The sequence below is a fragment of the Hypanus sabinus genome, chromosome 5, assembly GCF_030144855.1.
Source record: "Hypanus sabinus isolate sHypSab1 chromosome 5, sHypSab1.hap1, whole genome shotgun sequence".
Taxonomy (NCBI): domain Eukaryota; kingdom Metazoa; phylum Chordata; class Chondrichthyes; order Myliobatiformes; family Dasyatidae; genus Hypanus; species Hypanus sabinus.
Window position 1 is genome coordinate 171,370,719 of NC_082710.1, and position 17,303 is coordinate 171,388,021.

Genomic DNA, 17,303 nt, shown 5'->3' on the forward strand with positions numbered 1-17,303 from the left:
TCTCAATCCATGCCCTCTGGTACTGGACTCTCCCAACATCTGGAACATATTTCCTGCCTCAATCCTATCAAATCCTTTAATTATCTTAAACGTTTCAATCAGATCCCCTCCCAATCTCCTCAATTCCAGCGTGTACAAGCCCAATCTCTCCAATCTCTCTGCGTAAGACAGCCCTGCCATCCCAGGAATCAACCTAGTGAATCTACACTGCACTTCCTCAATTGCCAGAATGTCCTTCCTTAAACCTGGAGACCAAAACTGTACACAATATTCCAGGTGTGGTCTCATCAGGGCCCTGTACAAATGCAAAAGGACATCCTTGCTCATGTACTCAATTCCCCTTGTAATAAAGGCCAACATTCTTTGCCCTCTTCACTGCCTGTTGCACTTGCTCATTCACCTTCATTGACTGATGAACTAGGACTCCTAGGTCTCTTTGCATTTCTCCCTTACCTAACTCTACACCGTTCAGACAATACTCTGCCCTCTTGTTCCTGCTTCCAAAGTGGATAACTTCACATTTATTCACATTGAATGACATCTGCCAAGTATCTGCCCACCCACCCAACCTATCCAAGTCTCCCTGTATTCTCCTAACGTCCTCTTCGCATCAGAAACATTGACAGTTCCTTCCTTCCACCCCAATAGATGCTGCTTAACCTGTCAAGTTCCATCAACAGAGTGTGTTACTATGAAGAATCAAGATTTAAAACACTTTGCAGAAGTTAAATGTTCCAGAAGCTGGGATACTGGCTGCTGGAATTACTGCACATCATCCTGTCTTCATCACCTTTGTGTTTTCGGACAGAACCCATGCCAGTTTTCTTACTTCTCGCCTTGATATAGGAGTTAACTGAGATCACTACCTTAACACAAGAGACTCTGCAGATGCTGGAAATTCAAATTATCACGGACATATAAAATACTGAAAGAACTCAACAGGTCAGGCACATCTGTGGAGAGGAATAAAGCAATCATGTTTTAGGCTGAGACCCTTCACCAGGATGCGAACAGTATGAAATCATGAAGAATCTCAGCCCAAAATGTCAGTTCTTTATTCTTCTCCATGGATATAGGCTGACCTGCTGAAATCTTCCAACACTATTTCTCTAAGATCACCATCTTTTACAACTGAGAATCTGTACCTTTCATTGCCCCAGTGAAGCAGCCAGAATAATCAGACTCTGCCCACTCTATACATTCCCTCTTCTCCCTTCTCCTATTGGGCATACAAAATCTCAGGAGCATATACCACCTGTCTCATGGACAGCTTTTATCCCCACCATTAGCAGACTCTTGAATAATAAGATGCACTCTTGGCCTCCATTTATGATCTTTTACTTCACTGTTTACCAGCACTGCACTTTTTGGTAGCTTTATACTTCTCTGCATTGTTAATGTTCTAGCCTATTCTAGCTCAATACTTTGTGTAAAGATTTAATCTGTATGAACAGCATGCAAGACAATTTTTCACTCTAGCTTGGTACATGTGACAATAATAAACCAATATTAACACTGATCTGGTTGCCTGGGCAGTCACACTTAGCAACCATAGGGTCAGGGAATATACAGGTCCACTATAGGGAGGTAGAGTAGTGAGGACCATTCCAAATACAGAAGGCAATTCATTTATTGGTTTATAGCAGGACAGTGCAAAGAAGGCACTTCCAGCCCCAGCAACCCCTAACAACTCAGATTTAACCCTAACCCAATCGTAGGACAATTTATGATGACCAATTAACCTACCCAACAAGGTCTTTGGACCATGCATGGAAACCAGAGCGCCTGGGGAAAACCCGCACATTCCATGGGGAGGACATACAGACACCTATAATACTCCTATAAGATGAAGCCAGAATTGAACTCCAACACCCTGAGTGGCAATAGCACTATCATGAAAGACATAGCAAGAAAAAAGACCGAAGTTTCTCTTAAATAAATTAGCTTATGAAGTAGTTACATACTTTAAAGCACAGTACTGATAAAATATTGACAAAAGGATGCAGGGAATGATATTGCACGTACATCGTTGCTGGCAGAATTCTGTAGAGTGTTGGGTGACGAACTTGCGGATCTGGGCAGGGTACTCACATTCAGATTGAAATCAGAATCCTGAAAGCAAAGGACGCAAAAATTATAGTCATTTGGCACTTGACGTTCAAGATATTTTTAATAATTACCAAACAAACTAACTATTGCCTCTTTGTGGGTTAAGCCAACAACAGAATTGTTCAACAAGGGCTATTAACAGTGATGGCATTAGGGAACATTTGTTATCTCACTAGTGAGAAGCTGTTCTTGCACTGGACATCTAAGTGCTTGAGACTTCAGAATAACATGGCTCTCATTTCTCCGAGACTGCTCGGTTAAACCTTCCAAATGCTAACAGATCTTTTCTAGTGACTCTTGAGTAATGGGAATAACATTTCAAGTCCATGACCTTTCATCAAAAGCTTCCATTTGTTATAATCAAAGGTCATCCACTCAAAACATCAGAAATTTCTCCCATCAAAAGGCATTGCAAGTGCTTCAAAATCTGCAGGGTTGGTATAGGGCACTGATGTACAGACAAGGGTATCAAAGAGCAAAAAATGCAGACAAAGCACAGTGGGAGTGGTGAGTGTGGAAGGGGGCTACCTCTGTTCTCTGGATTGGGGAGTGCCAGAAGTAGATGTCCACAAAATTAATGTTTCTTTCAGCAAGAGGCACAAACATAGACAAAAAGTAATTGAATGACTGACCTAAATTGAAAGGCTGAACAGATTACATAGCCCAACTTGAAACTTAAAGCTCCTCCCAATTCACTTCAAAGTCAGGTTTAGTGTCAACTGCATAAGCATGCACAGGTGCAATGAAAATCTTGCCAGCAGCATCATAGTCACACAGAACTTGCATGTTCCTTCATGTAAACCTACAGCACAGGAGATCACTCAGTGTCCACAGCTGCCAAAAATAGCCTTGATCCCACTTGCCAGCTGTTGGTCTGCTTCTCTGATGGCAGGTGTGCATTCAAGTTGGTCTTAAATACCCTGATTATTCTGGCTCTACTGCCATTTCACACAGTGAGTAACAAACCCTCAAACTACTAACAATCACTAAAAACTTTTAGTGAAACATTTTATTTCAATTCCCTTCTAGCTCTCATACCAACTTTATTTTATACTTTAGCCACTGCCTTCTCTACCAAGAGAAGTGGGCCCCTATTTAAACTTAGTGCAAAATGCATTTCTATAAAAAGGAAATGAAGGACATTATTGCCAGTAGGATGGTCAATATAACGATAATGGGAATTCAAATGCAAAAATAAAGCAAAGGACATTTAAAAAAAGATGCATTTCATTTGATACATCTATCCAAATATACTCTGAAGAGCGAATTCCCAAAAAACTAACTGCTCTTTCAGCAAGGAGACAATTCCCCAACACTAATTTGGTCATCAGCACACCTGGAGACATCTATCAACACCTCATTTAGTTCTAGGTACTCTCAGATTTCACTTTGTTGTCATGTCTCTTTCCTACAGAAGTTCTCCTCTGGGTCTCTCCCAATGATTAAAGGAGGCAAGTTTAACCCAATCAATAACCCTGACCATTTTTCCCATTCTTTCTCCTTTCCCCATTGAATTTACTTCAACCCCCAAGCACTTAAAAAATAAAGCTACTGCTGTTGTTGAGGCTATTCTGCTCACCAGTAACTTAAAGGCAGCATCAAAAGGCATCAGACTTTAAATATCAACGTGACTCACTTTTGCACTCGCTCCAAACTGGATCGGTGGCACAGCAACTTCATTCTCCAGGAGCAAGTCAGGGTCAGGCTTTGATTTTGGTCTACTTATGGAAAAGCCAACAGCTTTTGCGCCTCTATCAGGACTTGATTTGTGCTGTCCTTCTCTTGCCTTCTTATTTTTCAGTGAACGTTCATTTCCTATTGGCCCAGGTTTATGCTCTTTACCTAATTCGCTGGCAGACTCCTGGAACTTGACAAAATTGAGACTTACAGTGAATGGTTTAGGAAACAGACATTATTAATCATTGCAGTATCAAAATCAGGAACATTAAGGGGTATTCCATCAACAAAAATTAGTTAATCCAATAATGAGATAGTTTTACAAATTCCAACGTGCTGTTATATCCAATTTGTAGCAGCTGATTAGTTTAGCTCTAACAGAGCATGAGCAGACTGAAGCAATGTATACCACCGGTGGAAGACACTTGAATTTGTACAAGTTGAACCCTTGAACTTATAATTTATCTTGTCATGGATAGGTACCCTTGTCTACCTGCACTGTACTCTAAGTGACAATATAGTCTCCATTTTTACTGGTTTTCCTTGCACTTGCTGATGTGATGGAATGATCTACATGAATGACATGCAAAAGATTATACACCAATTTATAAATTAAATTACCAATTAAAAAACTATAGCAGATGACACTACAGTTTAATTTGCAGGTCTCTACAATGTCGTTCTTTGGTCAGTCTGAGAGCATAACATGGTGCGGAGCCAGCATCTTTGGGATACACCCAAGTGGCTTCTGCACACAAAATCTGTGCATAACAGTACCAGGCTGCATGCTGAGTCAGCAGCATTCACCTAAGATTCGTCCTTTTAGAATCGGATTAATTCTGGTCAGGAGCAAAATCAGCTGAACAGGCCATTGAAGGGACAGGTAAAGTGGCCAATTAGGGATGCGAACAAGAATGCTCAAGAATTCCTTTGAGTGCCTTACAATGTTGCCACCAATGAAGGTTGATTACTTTCCTTTCCTATATTGCATGAAGTAATATAATTGCATGAAGGAATGTAATAAGGTATACAAAGTGCACAACATACATGGGTTAGAAAGACTGGTTACAGAACAGGATTTGATTTTGTATACCGAAGAATTCACATTACAGGAGACCTTTCAACCCACTGAAATGCTATAGAAAGAGCAGATGTGAACATAATCAAATCCCCCTTTACCCCCCCAAAAGATCTAGACAATTACGTCTTGAAGGACCCAAATGACTCCTCTTCCACAACCCTTAGAAGCAAGCATCTCCAGATCATCATATCCTGTACAAGGTCCTCACTCCATTATCTTGAGACCAGTTTGAATTTATGGCAAGGACAGGTTTCTTTTATTTAAATCTGCATACCCCAAACACATGCTCTCTCGAATTCTGTGCTTCATGGACAACCACCCCAATTGTTCTGGTCTGGCATCATGCCTGAAATATGTCTCCAGGACAGTATTAGCAAGCCTATACCACTTTCTTGTTAGCTGGGACCAGAACAGGACTCAGCTGTGGTCTGAGGTCTGAGCTGTGGTCCTGAGTCCCGAGGTTGAACGGGCACGACTGTGCAAGTGCGTGAAAGTTGGCCTCTGAGATCTTTAAAAAGCGAGCAGAGGCTGAGTACGAGCTTCACTCCAGGTGAGGTAAGGCCAGGTAAGCTCCTTTAATTAATCTAATTAGCTTAGGAGTGCCAAGGTCCGTGATATCTCGGATCGCGTTCTCAGTATTCTCAAAAGGGAGGGTGAGCAGCTGGATGCCGTGGTCTACGTAGGGACAAATGACGTGGGGAGGAAGAGTGAGGGGTCCTGAAAGGTGAGTTTAGGGAGTTAGGCGCCAAGTTAAAGGACAGGACCTCCAGGATAGCAATCTCAGGATTGCTACCAGTGCCACGTGCAGGCGTGTTTAGAAATAGTAAGTTAGTGCATATCAACACGTGGCTGAAGACATGTTGCAGGAGGGAGGGCTTCAGATTTAAAGATACTTGGGCAGTTTTCCAGGGAAGGTCGGACCTGTTCCGGTGGGACAGTTTACATCTGAACTGGAGGGTGACAAATACTCTTGCAGGAAGGTTTGCTAGCGAGGCTCCAGTGGATTTAAACTAGATACAAGGGGGGAGGGGAACCAGTGTGTAGGAACAGATGCAGGGGAGAAGGAAGAAAAAGAAAATAGGAAAGGTGTTTGCACCGTTAATGATAAACAGAGAGTGAGACGTGGAGAATTTCTTAAATGCATTTATTTTAATGATAGGAGCATTGTAAGAAATATGGATGAGCTTAGAGCATAGATTGAAACCTGGAATTATGATGTTGTAGCTATTAGTGAAACATGGTTGCAGGAGGGGTGTGATTGGCAACTAAATATTCATGGATTTTGTTGCTTCAGGTGTGATAGAATCGGAGGGACAAGAGGGAAAGGTGTTGCATTGCTTGTCAGAGAAAATATTCCAGCGGTGCTCTGGCAGGATAGACTAGAGAGCTCGTCTAGAGAGGCTATTTGGGTGGAATTGAGGAATTAGAAAGGTGTAGTAACAGTTATAGGGGTGTATTATAGACCACCTAATGGGGAGTGAGAATTAGAGGAGCAAATTTGTAAAGAGATAGCAGATATTTGTAGTAAGCACAAAGTTGTGATTGTGGGTGATTTTAATTTTCCACACATAGACTAGGAAGCCCATACTGTAAAAAGGCTGGATGGTTTGGAGTTTGTAAAATGTGTGCAAGATAGTTTTTTTCAGCAATACATGGAGAAACCAACCAGAGAAGGGTCAGTTTTGGATCTCCTGTTAGGGAGTGAGATAGGTCAGGTGACGGAGTGTGTACTGGGGAGCACTTCGTGTCCAGTGATCACAATGCCATTAGTTTCAATCTAATTATGGAGAATGATAGGTCTAGATCCAGGGTTGAGATTTTTGATTGGAGAAATGCTAACTTTGAGGAGATGCGAAAGGATTTGGTAGGAGTGGATTCGGACAATTTGTTTTATGGAAATGATGTAATAGAGAAATAGAGGTCATTTAAAGGCGAAATTTTGAGAGTACAGAATCTTTATGTTCCTGTTAGGTTGAAAGGAAAGGTTAAAAGTTTGAGCGAGCCATGGTTTTCAAGGGATATTGGAAACTTGGTTAGGAAAAAGAGATATCTACAATAAATATAGGCAGCATGGAGTAAATGAGGTGCTTGAGGAATACAAAGAATGTCAGAAGAATCTTAAGAAAGAAATTAGAAATGCTAAAAGATACAAAGTTGCTTTGGCAAGTAAGGTGAAAATAAATCCGAAGGGTTTCTACAATTATATTAACAGCAAAAGGATAGTGAGGAATAAAACTGGTCCCTTAGAGAATCAGAGTGGACAGCTATACGTGGAGCCGAAAGAGATGGGGGAGATTTTGAACAATTTTTCTTCTTTGGTATTCACTAAGGAAAAGGATATTGAATTGTGTAAGGTAAGGGAAACAAGTAGGGAAGTTATGGAAACTATGACTATTAAAAGAGGAGGAAGTACTGGCACTTTTATGGAATATAAAAGTGGATAAATCTCTGGGTCCTGACAGGATTTTCCCTAGGACCTTGAGGGAAATTGGTGTAGAAATAGCAGGGGCTCTGACAGAAATATTTCAAATGTCATTAGAAACAGAGATGGTGCCAGAGGCTTGGCGTATTTCTCATGTGGTTCCATTGTTTAAAAAGGGTTCTAAGAGTAAACCTATCAATTATAGGCCTGTCAGTTTGACATCAGTGGTGGGTAAATTAATGGAAAGTATTCTTAGAGATGGTATATATAATTATCTGGATAGACAGGGTCTGATTAGGAACAGTCAACATGGATTTGTGTGTGGAAGGTCATGTTTGACAATATCTTATTGAATTTTTTGAAGAGGTTACGAGGAAAGTTGACGAGGGTAAAGCAGTGGATGTTGTCTATATGGACTTCAGTAAGGCCTTTGACAAGGTTCTGCACAGAAGGTTAGTTGGGAAGGTTCAATCATTAGGTATTAATATTGAAGTAGTAAAATGGATTCAACAGTGGCTGAATGGGAGATGCCAGAGAGTAGTGGTGGATAACTGTTTATCAGGTTCGAGGCTGGTGACTAGTGGTGTGCCTCAGGGATCTGTACCGGGTCCAATGTTGTTTGTCATTTACATTAACGATCTGGATGCTGGGATGGTAAATTGGATTAGTAAGTATGCAGATGATACTAAGGTAGGTGGCATAGTGGATAATGAAGTAGGTTTTCAAAGCTTGCAGAGAGATTTAGGCCAGTTAGAAGAGTGGGCTGAACGATGGCAGATGGAGTTTAATGCTGATAAGTGTGAGGTGCTACATTTTGGTAGGAATAATCCAAATAGGACATACATGGTAAATGGTAGGGCATTGAAGAATGCAGTAGAACAGAGTGATCTAGGAATAATGGTGCACAGTTCCCTGAAGGTGGAATCTCATGTGGATAGGGTGGCGAAGAAAGCTTTTGGTATGCTTGCCTTTATAAATCAGAGCATTGAGTATAGGAGTTGGGATGTAATGTTAAAATTGTACAAGGCATTGGTAAGGCTGAATTTGGAGCATTGTGTACAGTTCTGGTCACCGAATTATAGGAAAGATGTCAACAAAATAGAGAGAGTACAGAGAAGATTTACTAGAATGTTACCTGGGTTTCAGCACCCAAGTTACAGGGAAAGGTTGAACAAGTTAGGTCTTCATTCTTTGAAGCGTAGACGGTTGAATGGGGACTTGATAGAGGTATTTAAAATTATGAGGGGGATAGATAGAGTTGACGTGGATAGGCTTTTTCCATTGAGAGTAGGGGAGATTCAAACAAGAGGACATGAGTTGAAAGTTAGGGGGCAAAAGTTTAAGGGTAATACAAGGGGGAATTACTTTACTCAGAGAGTGGTAGTTGTGTGGAACCAGCTTCCAGCAGAAATGGTAGAGGCAGGTTCGGTTAAAATTAAGTTAAAATTGGATAGGTATATGGACAGGAAAGGAATGGAATGGAGGGTTATGGGCTGAATGCGGGCCAGTGGGACTAGGTGAGAGTAAGCATTCAGCACGTACTAGAAGGGCCTAGATGGCCTGTTACTGTGCTGTAATTGTTATATGGTTATAATACATTGAACATTCTAAGTTCAGCCTGGGTAGGAAGCAAAATTCCCATACTATGCAGCACACACAACTATATAACCAAGCCTACAGTTTTAATTGATGACACACAAAGAGACACTGTCTGTCCTGGAATACACTTGGATCAGTAATGACTATTTCATAATCAAACACAGAAAATGGTGTAAGCACTCAGGTCAGACATCATCTCTAGAATGGAAAGCAGTTAATGTTTCAGGTCAAAAGTCCTACTTCTCTCTTCACAGATGCTACCTGAATAGCCAAATGTTCCCTGGATTTTGTATTTCCGGCTTCTGCAGACTTTTTTCTTTTTGCTCAAAAATCAGAGAGGTGATCTGGTGGTCATGCAGAATATGATTAAGCACCATCATGGGAAGAAGAAAAATCAAGCTGTTGAAAGCAACTCATCTCCCTTTTCATCTCCTTCCATCCTGCGCACGGACTGTTTGAACTGCTTCTGTCTGGTAGGCGCTTCAGATCCCTCCAGACTAAGACTAATAGGCACTGGAGAAGTTTTTTCCCTACTGCGGTCACTTTGCTGAACAGTTAACTGCCGGTTAACTGTCGGCTAACTATTACTTGGATTGCACTACTTGTATGTATAATCTATATTTTCATTTATATTTATCATTATTATTGTTATGAGCAGAGAGACAACATCTGCCGGAAGTAAATTCCTTGTACGTGCACAGTAATCGGCGATTAAAGTCTGATTCTGATTCTGAAGATGAGGAAATGCATTTACTAACCTGGGAGTTCATTAGCTGAAGTAATGTACCATGACTAAACAGATTTTTGCTGCTTAGTTTGAGCACAGAGTTACATGTTGTTAATCGGTTAGCTGCTGTTTTAAGCTTGGCAGGTTGTTCCCTGTCGTCAGTTGAGTTCAATGTGCAGTCTAATTGCACTACAATGGACATGAGCAGTAACAATGAACCATCGATTCCCACTGCTCAATGACACAAAGGCCATTTTCAGCCAGCAAAGAGTCATTTCAGTCCACTAATTTTTTTCTTGTGACCAATTTCCCCTCACATTTCCTGTCAATGTTCCCCCTCCAACTACTTACCTAAGAAGGACAATTTATCATAACCTACCAACATGAGTATCTCAGGGATGTCATTGTTTGTGCACAAGTGCTCAGTGCTAAAACTGAATTTGAAAGCAGCATGTTGCTAATTGCTCACGGTATAGTAGTAATTTAAAGATCTGAGAGGCATTTACTCAAAGACTACCTTGATAATCTCGGAACAGAAGGCAGTTGAATTGAATTTTAAAAAGCAGCACCAGTAACAGTGACCACGAAAAGGCACACCTGAGTTGCATGTGATATTCAGGGAAGGAAATCTGCCATTCTTGTACACTAGGCTCAAAGGCTGATTCCTAGGTATTTGACAATATGGCACAGCATTTGCACCATTTCGAAAGGTACTCAAGACTGGGTAACATTGCTTGTGATACCCACTCGCAAAACGTGGAAATATTTACACTGCTCAAGATACTTCTAAAATCTTTTTTATTTACTCCCATATGAAGCAAAGGAAGATGTAACAGGTTGAAGTTTAATGAATATTTACTACTGCACTCTTTTAAAGATGTTCAAAACTTTCAAATCTGCATAACAGGTGACATGGTAGCATAGTGGTTAGTGCAATATTTTACAGCGCTGTGATCAAAATCGGAGTTCAATTCCTGGTACAGTCTGTAAGGAGTTTGTACGTTTTTCTTGTTTCATCAGAGTGTTTACTCCAGCTGTTCCCATGTGCTCTCATATTCCAAAGACGTATGGATTAGTGACAGCGAATTGTGAGCTTGTTATGTTGGCATCCGAAGAATGGAGACTAGTGCATGACCCCAGCACACACCGTTAGTTATTGACATGAACTACACACTTCACTGAATGTTTTAATATACATGTGACAAAAGGCTAACCTTTAACAAACTCACAATCAGCAAGCAAACAATAAATATCTAAAGTCTCTGAAACACTGAATTACTTCACTGGTCATACTCAAGGATGGCTCTTTATTACAACTGCTGTTTCTCTCCAGTTTCCATCACACTGCCTATACATCTTTACTAACACTAGGCATTTTAAACTAGATTCTCAGACAACCAGAATCCTAGCTCCAGCATCACAATGTGAAATTTGCCTCTCATTACCCAATTTAACATTTATCAATTTATACGTATACTGGCTCCCATTTCATTTCCATTTTAAGATAAATTTATAAAATGATCAGGAGTAGAAACAGTAGCAGAAAGGTATGTTGTTTCAGATAGGTACCATGTTAGTGCAGTCAAAGAGGCAGAGCTTTAATATGGCAAAGAGGTGGAAATGAAGAAGAGTGGATTGGGAAAGGATTATCAGAATGTGAACACTTTGCACTTGCAAGCACAGGCTGTCAAAGCTGGTGTAGGAAATGGAGAGAGGAGAGCTGATGGAATTATAAGCGCATGATGAAAGGCAAAAGTGGTTGACACATAATGACAACTAATGTATCCCTGATAACATAAAGATTAAATGTGTGACATGCCACCAGGAGTTAAGAAAGCTATTTGAAAGCTTTTGTACATTGTGGATTGGCAGTTTACTATTCTATCAACATACTGTAGCATTCTATTAAATGATTGGAATCATGCTACTCAACCCTGTTTATTAAAAATGCCTCATTAGTAATTCCTGCCATATTTTAGCCTTCTGGCTCATCCTCCTGGTTTGCATTGTGTGAGACAATGCAGGGAACATCCTTTCCCTTCACGTTGTCTCACGCTATGCAGAGCACAACGTCCTTCATTTGAACACAATTTGGGCTAGGTTTCTCAAGTGTTCAAATACTTGTGCCAAATTGCTTCCCTAGGTTCCCAGAAATCAAAAATATGCTCGATTGAGATTCCCTTTCCTAAGCAAATAGCCTGCTGAAGCTCACAGTTTAGGGTCACACAGCAAGAATGGCTCCCAGGGACAGGGAAGAGTGGGTCAGAGAAGGACAGTATCTGGTAACCAGTAGAACAAGTTCCCGCAGGAGAGATGCTGTGGGGAAGACAAGGTGGTTAATAAGACTAAGTCATGAGTGCAAGAGCTATACCTTATTTTCTTTCAGCGCTCCTGTCCTAGCAGGTCTCTGTCTCTGCTCTTTGGGTTCTGGGAGCTGGTTTTCTGATGATCGCATATCAACCACTTTTGTGCTGATCCGGTTAATAAGCCCAACACGCTCCCCGGTGTCTGTTTTCAGGCTGCCGTCTGGAGAGCTACGCTGCGAGGAACTGGTTGAGGAGACCTGACAGTCGCTGCTCAAATCCACCCCACTGTCAGTCTGGCTGGCCTTGAAACAGAGATACACACGTAGCAGTTTAATCAAAAGAGGCAAACTACACTGTCCTTTTCAACTGCAAGCCATTAACTCATTTTGCCTAGGCAACTGCAAATCATGGTCAGTGGCTTCAGCTGTCAGAGGTTTCAAGTCCACCTGCAAATCTAATCAACCCTTGAAGGTCTGGGGTAACATTTCCTAGAGCAAAAAATACCTATGTCACTCTTCTCCCCCACTTGAAGACATTACCTCCTGGTGTGGTGGTCATTTTGTAGATGTCAGTTGCTCTCCATTACCTTGTTCAGGTGACTATTCTTGATGCTTGAACCTAAGACGAGTGCCAGCAGGCTATTCAACCTTTGGAGAAGTAGGGGAGGGGGGTGGGGGCAGTTGATGCAGGAAACAAACCACACAGGTGAATCCATGCAACATTTAAGCCCATGCACTTGTCAGCACTGGTCACTAAACAGCAGCCATAATCAGGAGCACTGGCTCATATCAGTGAAGTCCAGCTGATGAATCTAACTGCCATCTCAGCAGTGTCCATGAGTTCACTGAGAATTTCAAGTAAAAGAGAAAAAGTAAGGGTAGGGGTGACAATTGGTTTCTTCTGGTTTACATGTTATACTTGCAAGTTGCCCAATGAAGCAATGAAACCTCTTGGTGTGACATCAGCATGAAGCACTGAGTGAGGGGACTGCATGTATATGTATGTATATTTGGTGGGAACATCATACACAAACTCTAACATCTACCTAAACAAAATAAACAAGGACTCCTTCATAGAAATGTCTAATAGACCCAAATGCTACAGTTAATTTCTGCACACCACTACCCAAACAGCTAACCTGAAAGGGATGCCCACCAATATCTGGCAGTCTCTATCTGTACACGTTGCAGGAAAATTAGGTTCATAGTTCAAGATGCATGTAACTTCAGTCAGAAATGCGGTGCATCTGTACTTCATCAGGAATGTGAGATTTGTTAGAATTTTTGATATACCATGTACCATGGAGAGCATTCTAAATGGTTGAATCACTGTGTGGTATGGAGGCCCCAATACACAGGATTACAAGATGCTTTAGAAGGTTGTCCACTCAGCCAGCTCAAATCATGGACACTAGCCTTCTCATCAAAGATATCTTCAAAGGCACTGGCTTGAAAAAGCACCACCTCTCATTAAGGATCCTTACCATCTGGGACATACCCTTTTCTTATTAGTACCAGAGAAAAGGTATAGGAGCTTTGAGATCTACTTAATGTTTCAAGAGCAGCTTCTGGCCCTTTGACATCTGACTTCTGAATGATCCACGAACACTACCCTGTTAAACCTTGTTTGCACTATTTTTTAAAATTGTACATTACAATAATTTGATGTCTTGCACTGTATTGCTGTCACAAACTAAGTTCGTGATATGTCTATGGTAATAAACCGGATACCGATTCTGATAAAGCAGTTTCCCCCAGTGATCGCAAGATGGCAGGGAAGACTTACCTCAGCACTGACTGCCTCCGCAAAGACATTCAAAGGCTTGATCCAAGTGTCCAGCCCAGAGGTTGCTGGAGGATTCAGGGAACCAACTGCAAGATCAGGAAGAAATGTTTTCTTTAAAGACATTAAAAGAGTTACTCAAAAAGTGAGCCATAGACAAATTCAAATTTTTACTGGTGGTTATCGGGGACTTCTGACAGACTTCAAATTTTCAAGTACATAAATAAACAAAACCTGCTGCACACAGTGGTTTTATCGTCGTGTCATCGATAGGTGTTTTACATAGCTAGCTTCTGTACAGTGGGCTATATATGTAGGTTAGGAGTCAGCTACAGCACCACTTAATCGCCCAAAACAAGTCGAATTCTAACATCAGCAAAGGACTTCTAGTTACAAAAATTAAAAAAAGTGACAGCATTTCTCTGCCTAACAAGATTTCAAAATAATTTACTGTCAACAAAACTTTTTGAACCAGGATATAATTTTTTTTTAAAACATGACAGTCAATAGTAAAATAGTTAAGATTCTTAATATAACAGTGAAAACTACTGGTATATCATTTTTAATACTGTTGACCAAATATCAGTTAAAGCACACAGGAAGATAGAGCTACAATGAACCTCGGCTTTGCATGTCACCTGAAAGATTTTGGACTTGTGTCACTAGAACAGGTTCAAATTCTGAATCAGATGCTAACCACTGATACAAATACAGTCTAGCTTTTACTGTACTCTGCAATCCAAACACATGCTGCCAAGAATTTAAATGGTTTGGCAGAGTAGCCAGTTTGGTTCTAGTGCTGTGAACAGTCTGGGGACTCTGGAAACTTGCCCTGTAACATCAAGGAATACCATCCAAACCACACCCTCCTTACCTCATATGACATTTGTTCAATGTCAAACATAGAAAATGCTGGAGGAACTCCAGCCAAAAAGCCTCCATGGAAGGAAATAGACAGCTGACATGTTGGGTTGAGACCCTTCACTGGACACTCTGGATGAAGGCTCTTGACCCAAAACATCCACTGCCCATTTCCCACCACAGTTGTTGGGCGCACAGAGTTTCTTCTGCACTTTGTGTTGCTCCAGATTTACAGTATCTGCAGTCGGTTGTATCTCCATAGAAACAACATTAAAGCTTTCTGAAGAGCTCAGATGTGTGATCTGTTAATACATTAATGCAAATCGCTCTTAGCAATCTAGTGGGCTGGGTGTTTTTAATGCAGTAATGGAGACAACAACGGGTAGAGGAAGCATGGCGAGTCCCAGCTGTACCCACTTTGCATTAAAATAAACTTCAAGCACTTAAAAAAACAACTACTCCAGGACAACTTCAATCATTTTAGGTAATATTTAGCCATAATATCAGAGGGCAGAGTGAAGTTAAGATAGCGCTGAACGACACCTTTGCTTGCATCTTCAGAAACAGCTCTATTTCCATTTTTTTGATTTTTTTTTAAAGGTTCCTTTGAAGCCCCTGACCTGTAGTTACACTGACTTTGGTTCTTTACGGGAATGGGACCCGCTCTCAGGGCCTTCGCGGCCGCCAAGGACCCAGCCTGGAAGACTAGTGTGCCTTCAGGGTGTCTGTCTTTACTGATGCTTTGCTGCACACTTGAGTGCTTGGTGGATGGTGCCGATGCTTTTGCTGGTGGGAGGCAGCTGGACTTTGGGGTTCATTTAACATTTAACTGTCATTCATTCTTGGGGCACTCCTCTGTTTTCGAGGATGTTTGTGCAGAAAAAGAATTTCAGGGTGTATATTGTATACACTTCTGACATTAAATGTACCTATTGAACCTAATACCCAGCGCAAAAGAAAATCTACAGCACTGGAAATCTGAAATTAAGCAGATTTCACAATACTCAGATGGCCAGGAAGCATCTGGGAAGAGAAACAGTATGCCTCAAGGCTGCAGGTGTTGAACCTGAATTGTCTTTCTGCAAGGCCTTTCAGCCATAATTTAAGTCATGCTTGGCAAAAATGCTCACATAACATGCTGCACAATCTGTTACAGATGGCCAATTAACTTGCGCTAACCACATGACACCTTTGAGGGTTGCAAGTATTTGCAGAATGCCTTTTTTGAGATCACTGATTTAAAAATACAGGTTTCACAACCTCATTACTTTTCTTTTTGTATTGCAGAATAACATACCAGAATGTGTAGTATTCCAGATCTGAGTTCCCAGATCAGTTGCATTAGTTTGACCAGTGTTGCTCTCTTCAGATTTGGTGGCTGACATAGTAACCTTCTTCGACTGTTTTTTGGGGAAACCAGGTAAGGAAGCTTGCAAAGTATCTATCCCGCAGATTTTGACAGCCTTCTAGTGAGTAAAGAGCACATTGTGTTAAGAGAGAACCACATATCTCGCATTGTGTAGCTAGGCATAGCTCAAAGCCTATCTATAATTTTGCTGCAACACAACTATTGTTGGCAGAATTTCAGATGGTGACAAGAGGGCATACAGGACAGAGATATATCAGAGTTAGAGTGGTGTTGCAGCAACAACCTTGCTCTCAATTTCAGGAAGACCAAAGAACTGATTGTGGACTTCAGAAAGGGTAACAGGGAAGGTACACCAGTCCTTAAAGAGGGAGTAGGAGTGGAGAAAGTGAGCAACTTCAAGTTACACATTATTTTACAATACGTATTACATTGTACTGCTGCCACAAAGACAACAAATTGCATGACATACGCCAGTGATACTAAAACTGATTCTGATTTAAGTACTCAGCGGGCTTCGTATTATTGCTCCGTTGCACAATGCTTCCTGTCCCACTTTTAAACAGTTAGCAATCATTGACCTTCCAATCTGCTGATATGTAATGGAAAGCGAAAGCAGGAAATGTTCTCTTTATTTTCAGGACTTAAGCAATAGCTTCTCACACTTCTCTCAACACCTACCACTTCCACAATCCGTGCTTAGGCAATGTACCATAAGTATAGCAAGCTTTCAGCAACAAACTGATATAGAATGTCTCAGAGGCAGAAGGGACTACAGATGATATAGATGGACAGGATCGTTGCCAGGAGCTCAGCTCATTAGAATACCTGGAGAAGATTCTCTTCCTTTTTGCGTCGTTCCTCATCCAGGATTCTTTTCTGCCGCTTGGAAATGACTCGGGTGAAGCCGTCATTCAGGGGAGATATGGTCTCATCGTCGGCTGAAACTGCTGGGTGATCATCAATGATCACCACACCTATAGCATGGAATAAAGAGGTGGAGAGAGAAATAAAATAGTGCAGATATCAGAAAACGGAAATAGAAAATGCTAGAGACATTCAAGTCAGGCAGCACCTGCAGAAAAAAAATTGTCAAGTCCCATTGTCATCAATCAATCGTGTTTCTGATAAAGATAATAACCCTAAATTAACACAATTATTCTCTTTACACAGATAATGTATAACCCAAATATTTCTGGCATTTTGTTTATCTTACAGGGACACAACTGTTTCCCCAGCCTCTCCACACAAAAGATATATCACAGGCCAGATTAAAAGTTGTATGATTTAAAACCCATACATAATCCATCAGTTAGCCACCAGGAATGAGGTGGTTTTGACAAACTAGTCCACAAGACCAGAAGAGCAGAATT

At 41.1% G+C, this 17,303-nt stretch overlaps 1 protein-coding gene across 4 annotated transcripts in view; it reads right to left on the reverse strand.

Annotated features, from left to right (window-relative positions):
- LOC132394582 (protein PRRC2A-like) overlaps window positions 1-17,303 on the reverse strand; it is a 146,874-nt gene that overhangs the window by 46,294 nt on the left and 83,277 nt on the right. For 3 of the 4 annotated variants that reach the window (XM_059970899.1, XM_059970898.1, XM_059970896.1), the window contains 6 exons: window positions 16,759-16,907; window positions 15,862-16,030; window positions 13,707-13,792; window positions 11,987-12,223; window positions 3,746-3,976; window positions 2,026-2,112 (listed from right to left, as the gene is read on the reverse strand). In XM_059970899.1, coding sequence (XP_059826882.1) covers window positions 2,026-2,112; window positions 3,746-3,976; window positions 11,987-12,223; window positions 13,707-13,792; window positions 15,862-16,030; window positions 16,759-16,907 — 959 coding nt within the window. The remainder of the gene's footprint in view (window positions 1-2,025; window positions 2,113-3,745; window positions 3,977-11,986; window positions 12,224-13,706; window positions 13,793-15,861; window positions 16,031-16,758; window positions 16,908-17,303) is intronic. The other variant, XM_059970897.1, reaches the window with a different exon arrangement.